At 36.8% G+C, this 10,267-nt stretch overlaps 2 protein-coding genes across 3 annotated transcripts in view; one reads left to right on the top strand and one right to left on the bottom strand.

Annotated features, from left to right (window-relative positions):
* The window catches only part of LOC110408966 (LMBR1-like membrane protein), a 7,166-nt gene extending 3,486 nt beyond the window's left edge, over positions 1-3,680 (top strand). For both annotated transcript variants that reach the window (XM_021418136.2, XM_021418137.2), the window contains exons 9-14: positions 416-591; positions 900-1,030; positions 1,126-1,210; positions 1,897-2,110; positions 2,526-2,626; positions 2,808-3,680. In XM_021418136.2, coding sequence (XP_021273811.1) covers positions 416-591; positions 900-1,030; positions 1,126-1,210; positions 1,897-2,110; positions 2,526-2,626; positions 2,808-3,284 — 1,184 coding nt within the window. In that variant the 3' untranslated portion in view covers positions 3,285-3,680. The remainder of the gene's footprint in view (positions 1-415; positions 592-899; positions 1,031-1,125; positions 1,211-1,896; positions 2,111-2,525; positions 2,627-2,807) is intronic.
* Positions 3,681-4,340: 660 nt separating this feature from the next.
* On the bottom strand, positions 4,341-5,030 carry LOC110408967 (protein SALT UP-REGULATED GENE A). The gene is given in 2 exon segments (XM_021418138.2): positions 4,341-4,561; positions 4,564-5,030. Coding segments are annotated over 2 exon segments (465 nt in total). The 5' UTR covers positions 4,972-5,030; the 3' UTR covers positions 4,341-4,504.
* Between the last annotated feature and the right edge of the window lie 5,237 nt (positions 5,031-10,267).

The raw sequence follows: 10,267 nt of genomic DNA, 5'->3' as shown, positions 1-10,267 counted from the left end.
TATATGAACCAAGCTTGCTGGTAGTCCCAATAGTTGAAGAACATATGGTGGTCTGCTCTCATTGTAAATTTGGTACGAAATTTTTGAAGTGAGTTTGGGTTTTCTCCCCAGTCAATGGCCCTTAGTACTTCCAAAATTTGGGCTGTTGAGTGAGTAATAAATTGGGGTCATCTTTTTCTGCATAGTGTTTAAACAATACATACCCTGTTTGAATCAAAATGTTTTCGTAATACTGTTGGGGTTTCTGTAGATCCCACGGTTTGTAGTGCCATCCTTGAAAGGCTTTTTGGATTGCAACAGTAGGATATTTTTCATAAAATCCTTCCTCAATTATGGATTAGAAATCTGCTTAGTAAATTGTTTTATAATACGTTTTAAACTGCAATGCTTGAATGAAATGGTGGTTCTTTTGCAGAATTTATTTGGCGATGCATCCTAAGAAAACAACTAAAGAAGGTCTTGGCTATTATACTTGGTATCATGTCTGCAGCAATTCTTTTAGCTGAGGCTACTCTCCTACCTAGAGGAGTTGACCTGTCTCTTTTCTCTATCCTTATAAATTCAGTAAAGAAGCAGGAGGTGCTTGTGCAGGTACAAGTTTGTATTTTTCTCCTGTAAAGAGATCCAAATTTTATAATTTCATGGAGATATTGTAATCTTGATTCTATTATTTGTTTGGACTAGTAACAGTAGGTCTTGTAAAATGTCAATTTGGCAATCTGTGGTTGTTATTCTTCTTTCTTGCGTTGTACATGTTTCCGCTTCAAAAATTGCCTCACTATTGCATGCTGTTGGTAACTACTGCCATTGTTATCATATATTTCGTTTGATATTTCCTTTCTCTCTTCTGCAACATCGTCTTCTTGCTCTACTTTTATGCTGATTACTCTCTCTTCCAGGTCTTTGCTTTTGTACCTTTGATGTATATGTGCATCTGCACGTATTATTCCTTGTTCAAGATTGGAATGTTAATGTTTTACTCATTAACACCACGGCAGACTAGCTCAGTCAGCTTGCTCATGATATGTTCGTAAGTTTTTCCTTCGAGCTCTATTGTTATGTGTTTTAGCTTTTATTTCCTTTTCTTCATATAGAATTCAATTTACTCATTAACATCTCTACTAGGATGGTTGCTCGATATGCTCCTCCAATTTCATACAACTTTCTCAATCTCATTAGCCTTGGTGGTAGAAAAACCACATTTGAAAAGGTACTTCTCCTATAGCATTCAGTGCTTGTTAAACATTTACATCCAGTGACTCCAGTGTTAGCAGAAACTTGAAAAGAAAGATAAGAGAAAAATATGGCTTGTCCATGTTGATTGCAAGATCAGCATTTCACATGAGTGAGGTGGCAATTAAATTATCTTCTTAATTTGTGTCAAAATGTTGAACCTGTTTGGTTTGTAGGGGGAAAAGAGAAGTGATAGTGTGTGTAGTTTGATTTGCTGGTTTGGCGTTTGTCACTATTTGCCATGCGACAGAAAAAGGAACTCATTTGCTTTTCAGTCTCAACTTGATAAGTTACCAGTGATTTGGTAATTTTTAGAACTTTTATAAGGAAATCAGGGTACCTGTACATAATATCACCGGCAATTTCAGAAAGCAGCATTTGGTTCCCAGTGTTCTTTTTTCATTGGTTGCCTGACATATTGTTTTATGAATGTTATGTCTGATCTAAAGCTTGTCTTAACCTTCAGGTCCAAACTTTTGTGAGCACAGTAAATTCTATGATATCATATTTGCTCCAATTTTTTAAGTTTATCTTTTTATTTCCACTGTGCTTAAAAACTGGAGATGCTCCAAGGTTCTTTATTATTAAACAAGGCATGTGTGCTAATCTTCTTTGATTCCCTACATAGTTTTTGATATATTTCTTTTGAACTTTTCATTGCAGCGAATGGGGAACATTGATGATGCTGTCCCCTTTTTCGGAGAAGGGTTCAACAATATTTATCCGCTTATTATGGTTTTATATACCTTGTTAGTTGCTAGCAATTTCTTTGACCGTGTAGTTGGCTTCTTTGGGAACTGGAAGAGACTTAGATTTCAAACTGAGGCAGATGATATGGATGGATTTGATCCGTCAGGATTAATTATCCTACAAAAGGGTGAGGATGCCAAATTCTTTTTGCTTCTCAATTGTGTGCGCTGCCTGTTTGGTAATATCTTTTCACTGTATACTACTTAATAAATACTCTCTCCATTTCTAATAGTAGTAATAGTAAAAATTGAGCAATTTAAGAAATATATTGGACATATGCATGATATGACCTTTTATATCTTCTTAGTGATTGTGTTTGTGGTGTTTATGTGACACTTTTTGATAGAATAAAGGTTATGATAGTTCATAATTAATGCTCATCCAAATCTGGTAAATGATAGAATGGATTGTTATTAGCAGACAAAAGGAGTAGCTTTGATTTTTGAATTATACAAATATCTGCTCTTTATCTTGGTTCAAATTCCTTGCATAAAAATTATTTAGATGTATGTTCAAGAATTAATATGTTGTCCTCTTTCCAGAACGATCTTGTCTTGAACAAGGGCACAAGGTTGGCGAACAAGTTATCCCATTAGCAAGGAATTTCAATGGTGCTGATATTGAGTCTGGCAACAAAATTGCAGTATGTAACCAATCTTAAAAGATAGAAGCATTCTTTTTACCTTTTTTAATAGTACAACTACCAAAAGGTCCTATGAATTTTAGATTCACTCCTACTCTGCAATTTGGTTTTTCTTTTCTATTTTTGTGTAAAACCTATAATTAAGTTATGTTCAGATTCTGACTAGATGCGAACTGCTCAGGATCGTACTGTTGTTGAAATGAAGGCAACAGCCACTTCAGCCGCTGATGGTATGAAGGGATCTCCATCAAGACCTCTGAAAGAAGTGACCCATAAATATGGCACAAGCAGAGAAGCCATCAGCAGCAAGTATGCTGCCATGAGAGAACAGAGTCGACAAGTGCCACATCCTAAAACGGCGGAGAGTAACATAACCTCTGCTAAGGTTTCATTGCTTGAAGCGGGAAAATCTCATTCTAGTAACCAGAAGGGGGCGCCATCCTCTGGTTTGGCCTCAACATGGCTATCAATGAAATCTGGTTTTCAAAATTTTAAAGCAAATATGGAGGCAAAAAGGTTTCTTCCCCTACGCCAGAATCAGGAAACCAAACTTGTCTCCCGAGTCAACTCATCTGATTCTGAGTCCCTAGATGAGATATTCCAGAGATTGAAACGGCCATCTGTAGACCATATTGATGAGGATGAAGACGAGAATTAGACAGAAATCAAGGTCACGGGTTCTACAAGTTGATATTAAATTCATCTGGAGAAATGTGCTTGTTGCTTGTTGTAGAAACTGTGATACGATATGTACAGATCATAAGGGTCATTGAATTCTTGCGGTCCCATATAGCAGGTAGGAGTCCAGGGAGGATGTTTTGCTGTATTGCGACTGCGCCACTTATGTCAGCAGTTGGAAATTTCAGACAAATACAAGGGGGGAAAAATAATTATTCCCCATGATTTCAAGAAAAATGTATTTGCGTAAGCAAATTTTGTAATTTGAATCGTAACATGGAACATGGAACATGGAACATCTAGGCAGGCAGCTTCCTACACGTGGTGCTGTACATCCTTTGCTACAATCTAAAATCCATTTCTGTTTTGAAGACCATTCTCCCCTGTGAAAAGTCTACTCATGAGTGTGATGATGATTTTCAATATTGACGGCACTGAAAATAGCTATCTACTTAAATTGTTCAGTTTAGAGGAGAAAGGGATCAGGTCATCGCTGGGAAGTTCTTGTTTCTTTATGTATTTATATATTTTCTTCTTTTTTCCGCTATTGTTTAATGTATAACAATATTATAACAATGATAATATAATCTGAACAACCTCCAGAAATGTCCTTAGAATCAATAGCACGTGTGCAGCTGATGTGACAAAAATGGTCAATGAAAAGGTTCGCAATCCGCAGGGTTTAAAACTCTAAAAATTGAGATAAGCAGAATCAGAGCATGACATGGACAATCGTTTCTATTGTTCCCAATTTATTCAACGAAATTGGCTGAGAACAATGTGGAAATTTGGAACCCTGTTTTCACAATTAACCATGTGGTCACTTGCGAACCGATACAAGCTAAAATCATGTTGTATGATAAATCACGGCTCTTTCTAGTCGTATCCTCTCACTTTTAAATAACTATTTGTGTAGAGATGGCGATCCTAATCACAACTGGAAAAAAAGTCAACATTCTTGATATGCATGAATTATGGAAAGACATCATCAGCTAGGCAAGATTCAAAACTCAAGGCTTGTTTCTCTCGATGGAGATTTACAGAAGAAAGAATCAACAATCATACTTCAAAGGATTCGAACCTGTTTAATTTAAACATTCATTCCAATCCCACAAGAAAGAAATAAAGAAAATAAGAGAAAAACTATGCACAACTTATTGAAATCATTCCCTTTCATTTCATTCCTTGAAATTGAACCCCCTACAAAATTATTTCACTCTTGCAATCATTCTCATACTCGTTGAATGCGTCAGAACATCCTTCTTCCCCTTGAAACCAAGCAACTTGGACCAGAACCCTTTTTTCTTCTTCCCATCCTTAACCTCTTCGTCATCCAAGTTCCTCGGTACAAACGCTATCGATCTACTCTTCTTCAAACCATTACCAACCTTTACCATGAAAGATAACGATCCCATCACCTCGGGACCATGTGGCTTATGTAAACTGTGTCGAGCCGGGGACGCAGAGTTTGAAGATGAGGCCGAGGAGTAGTAAGCTGGAGAAAAAGGCAGTGAAGTAGAGCAGGAAGGAGAAACTCTTGAACCTTCTTTATGTGAAGCAGAGCAAAGGCGAGACAGTCTTTCTCTTAGACAAGATGGGCAAACCCCTTGCTTTTCCTGGTGATGTGGGTGCTTCTTGCATCCATGGTCTGCTTCTGACAACCCCATGAATTCTGTATTTTTGCCTTTTGCTTCTCAACCGCTCATGTTTTCTCTTTTCCTCTAAATGCTCCGTGTATATATAGACAAGTCAGAAAAACAAATTCCACTAGGTTCCAAGAAGGTTCCTCGTATGGACCAAACAACTTTACCGCCTGACGTTTCAGGATGGTGAGATAGCGTATATCAATGCCTTCTTCATCACCGTTGGATCCTAGTAATCATCATGTAGAGCCCACATGATATAGTGAAAATGTTCACAACAGGCCCGTGACGTTAACCCTCTTCCCCTCACATGCACGGGGACAAAGAGGCTGTGGAGTTGCGATGGTTTGCTAAATGAACGGCCCGCATAAAGGTTAAAGCGAAAGGGTCCCAGCTATTGAGGCTGATTACGTGGGCGCAGATTTCTTTTCTTTCTAAACTTGTTTTTTCTTTTGCATGCATTTTTGGAAAATTAAAAAAAAAATTCAATCTTTTTTCCTCAAATTTACAATCACATTCTCTTAATTAAAATTTTAAAAATAGAAATTTATTAATTTTTTAATAATTTTGGAAGGGAGGAACACGTGGAAAGAATAAAAGGGTCTCGAGCCACGGCGGCAGGTGCAAAAGTCGCCGCATGAGGATTATACTTTCCATTAATTTTATCAAGTTACATGCCCCGCCCTGTTATAATAATTAATTCAAGTAAAAAAGCCCTACGTGTGTGTTTGTGCGCATTGAGGGCGGAGCTAACCTACGATTGTTGTGCTTAATAGAATCCTACGCACGTGAGGCATGTCACCTAATACGACGACCAGAATTATTGGAATCAGAAAAACATCCTGATTCCATGGATGATTGGCATCATCTTTTCCGTACATGTATCTCATCTCTGTAATGTTTTTGAGAAGAATTTAATGATTATGTAATGAATCCAATGTTGCGGAGAAGGAGATGAATGCATGGATTGGTGCTAGATTTCTGGCAGGAAAATGTTCTTGTTCTCCGTGGCTTGCAATCAATTTCTGACAGCATTATTTAAAATTAAATATTATCAAAATTCAAAATTTTAAAATACGATAAAGACAATACCTACATCTTTTCGTCTCATAAATTCTAACTTCTTATTTCTCTTCCAAAATTTGAAGATTCAAGTTCTAATTTTAAATTGCTATTAAGAGTTCAGAGCCCTGACAGCTTGCAAGCCTTGAATGATAGCTGAAGTTCGGTTTCTCCTTTATTTTTTTAGCCAATTTTCTTTCCCGCGTCTCGTCTGGAGGAATGGTTCTGCCTGTAGGGCTGTAACACAAAGCTTGCTGCACACTATTGAAATCATAACCCAAAGAGTGTGTTGATGGGCTTTTGCAATGGACAGTCGACAATTTCAAAGACTCGTAAAATCCTAGATGGTTTGCTTCCATTGAGTTTCTTCATTCCTTTGGAAAATGACAGATTAAACTGGTTCCTTTAAGAAATGAATCCTTCTCACTTTATGTAGGAATCAAAGGACATATCCCAGAAACCCTCCAATAATGCCCAATTACTTAGATACATCACAAGATATTTATGGCAGCTCGTAGCTCAAAAATTCTTCACGAAGATATGTGCATGAGGTATTCCTTTTCGTCTTTGGTTGTAAGAAAGAATAATAGACCTATATTAGCTGTTATATTATTAATCATATTAGGATTTCACTGTTGGTTAAATGGGACAAATCTGAAAGTGAAAAGACACAAATACAAAACCATCTAACACTTTCTAAAAATAATTACTGGGAATATGAATTTTGAAGAAAAATTTGCAGTGCAGGGTGCTTTGCCAAGAATATACTTTATTCAGTTTAGTTAAAATTATTGTACATTTTAAACAATAATAATAGAATAATGAAAGAAAAGAAAGTCTTTATTATGATTGTTCGAGTTATATTTATTTAAATTATTAAATTTATTTAAATAATTATATTTGTTGAAAAATAAATAATTATGTCTATTAAAAATAAACAGTTATATTTATTAGGAAGAGGCATTTTCACAATCATTCTCTTTACTTTTTTTCATCCGGTCTTCTAAGATCGCTTCTAAAGTGTTATAGGAGTCTTCTCATATTTTAATGAGTGTTTCGTGAATTGATTTCGTAAGTATCAAATGTAATTAATCACTAAATTTTATTATATTTTCGATATTTATACATTAACAATTTTTTTGCATACTACAAGTGGACATGAATAAAATTTTTAAGGCAATAACCTTGATCCACGTCTAGAAGCTATTTCTTTATATTTCAGTTCTAACAAAAAAAGATTGGAAAAAACCAAAAAGCTGTGAAGAGGAATGCAGTTCAGTCTGCAAAGGTTTCTATTCTTTGGTGTTTTCCCTCAAGTGTTTCAACTGCAGCCAATACAAAATTACATGTTTTGCAGCATTAGTCAATCTGCCAAATCATACAGAACGGAAGGAAGAGCTGTGTCAGAAACTTTTCAAGTGAATTGAATAGTAGAGGATGTATAAAAGCTTCCACATACCAAGTTGAACATAAATTGTATTTTCTTCAATTGTCTACATGCTCTGGCTTCCAGCCGAGCAAAACAAAATTTACAGTGGAAGCAGGAAGTTCAAAAACCCAAGTTGTCTTGTAGCATTTGGCAGAAAAATGGGTTTTCTTATGGGCTTTATGCTACCTAGTAAACATACAGCTTTTTGCAACTATACAATTTCTCACGGATTTCTTCCCCAAGAAGGGTACTTAAACATTATGGACTTTCTTCGTTGGATTTGCCCCAATATACTTACTATCTCACGGACTTGGTAGGCCCATATGATTCTTGACAGGTGTTAATTGACAACCCAATTTGAAAAGAATATTGTTTCAACAAAGTGTTCCTCAGTCGGATAATACGTTTATAAGACAGGGACTAATGTCCCAGAAAGTTCATCGAATTGAATATACAAAGACACATAATGAGATGGTACATTTCCTTGTTCATCACCAAAATTGAAGCACTTGTTAGCTTTTGCCCAATAGGTGTTTTCCCTGCTTTTGTCCGAACGTTTCCTTTATTTAATTTCAACCATCACAATGGCGTCCGGAGATATATTGTTGGATGAAAATGTTAATAAATAGAAGTTAAATCCCAACCTCAAGAAAACAATGTTTCTTCTGACTCTTAGGAGTTAGGACCCAAGACACAAAGGACACCATCTTTTCTGTCTGCTCTTCCTCTACCCTATTTGGGCTCCATTCTTAGCTTGTTTGATTGGGCCAAGTTTTATTTGAAGGGAAGGGTTTCAGTTTTCTAGCCTGGGATGGAATCATCGATCATGTTTGGGAGAAGAGGAAATAAAGGTTTCATCAGCAGAAAGCGTTGATTGCTTTTGTATTATCTCAGTTAAATTTAGCAGTTAAAATGGATCATTTCTGTACTACTAAATGTTAGGAAGCGGACTGATCATTCTTATTTTGTGGGGTTTGTCTGTTCTATTTGTGGGCATTTCTTACCTGCTCAATTTCTCGCAGAGTTTCATTTCCATAATAGCATCAGCAGTCCAGCCCCTTGGTGTTGTCTTGTTGTGCAATGAAGTTAATGAAAACGTTCACCTTCACCACACAGCTTGCTATTTTTTCCGGTGAGCTTGTCTTATATACAGTTTCTAATTGGCATTATTATATTTCCACCAAAATCATTTATGACTTAGAAAATATGGCAATTAATCCTGGTAGAATAATGGATATCCTTGACACTTTCGGACACCACTGTTACAAATTAAGCCTGTGAGCCACGTCTACTAACGCCTGTTTTACAGTAGTTCCAATGAAGCCATGAAACGTATGTATCAAATTTTGAACAGTCGCTATTCCACATTTGCCAGATCATTAGTTTTGTTTTGATTTTATGCTGCAAGCAAATCTCCTATCCTCATATATTCTTCTTTGGCTTTAAGTTAGACGTGTCCTCATGTTATCATAACAGGCCAAAATAAATTCCGCACATGATATAGCTACTTGAGTCCCACGACCTTTAAAGGTCTTGCATATTAATTGCACTCTCGCTTTCTTGTTCCCTCCATCGTTATCTTCCAATACAAGCCTTTCCTTTCAACAAGCAAATATTTCTTCTATTCTTATATAAATTGATGAGCCTTTGGCAGAATGCAATCCCATTGAGTTTGAGGCTGAAAATTTGACAATGGAACGAATGCGCCATTTGTTCTTTCTGATGAAGGTTGGGATATTGTCCTGTTTCATTTGGCCATCAATAGCCGATTGATTGCTACCCCGTTGGCCTTGCTCTAGTTCAAATTTACATGAAATTTTTTAGCTGATTTTAGCATTCTTTATCACTTAATAAGCAGACTGAATTCTCTTCTGTAGCTAGAGCTACCAAAAACGACTAAATTAGCATTCAAGGTCTTTGACATTAGTGATAAGCCAATTCTTCTTCCATGGTGACAGACTGAGGTTCGTCTTCCCCAGTTAATTATTTGATACTGATAGGCAGCAACAGAATTCCTCAGCAATGGTCCATCCCTGGCAGCAGTCTAGTGAAAAGAAAACCGATGCAAATCAAGCCGTAGACAAGTAAAGCCTTTTATGAAAGTAAAATTGAAGTCCTTTCACTCAGGCTAGCTCTTATGTATTGTCTCAGCTTTAATCATAAATAGGGTTGCTGATGAGTCTTATCAGCTAAGGCAATCAAAACAAAGCCGTGGTTTGTACCACCGCCCCCACAGCCCCACGAGGAGCTGTATTTTTACGATTAATGCTGTTCGATCTGCCAGATATCTGTTGAGGGAGCTTTCACCTTTTAAAGACCCGTTGTGGTGCAACTGCCACCTGTAATCGAGGTTCCTGTCTCAGTGACCCCTCAAGAATGGACAACTTCAGTCCAAGTTCAACCTTCAAAACTAAAAGAAAAGCTCATATAGCAGACTCCCTTCCCTCCCCCTGCACTTATTCATCAAGGTAGGCCAACCCCAGTCACATTTCAAATGGCTTATACATATTCTAAACCGTGGAAATATATTGTTTCTCAACCTGCAAATTGCCATGGAATAATCATTTCAAATCTATGTTTTTCTCACCGAATTATTTTATCATAGCAAGCTTGAGTTCGACGTCGCTTTTAAATTCTCAAAAGCTGATTGTAGCTTTTCAAACCAAGCAGATGTCTAGCGCCTGATAGATATATGCTTGTGTTCTGACCCATATCTGTTTGTTTCTTTGATTTTGTGCTCTCTTTTTTTCTTCTGACATTATACAGAAGTCTGTATTTTCTGCTTGTTTGCGGGGATTATAAGCTTCAACTCCTCTAGCAGTACCCAAA

This window comes from Theobroma umbraticum, unplaced genomic scaffold (assembly GCF_002168275.2).
Source record: "Theobroma umbraticum cultivar Fairchild unplaced genomic scaffold, ASM216827v3 scaffold_44.0, whole genome shotgun sequence".
Classification (NCBI taxonomy): domain Eukaryota; kingdom Viridiplantae; phylum Streptophyta; class Magnoliopsida; order Malvales; family Malvaceae; genus Theobroma; species Theobroma umbraticum.
Note: the sequence above shows the minus strand (reverse complement) of the source record. Positions and strands in the feature narration are given on the sequence as shown.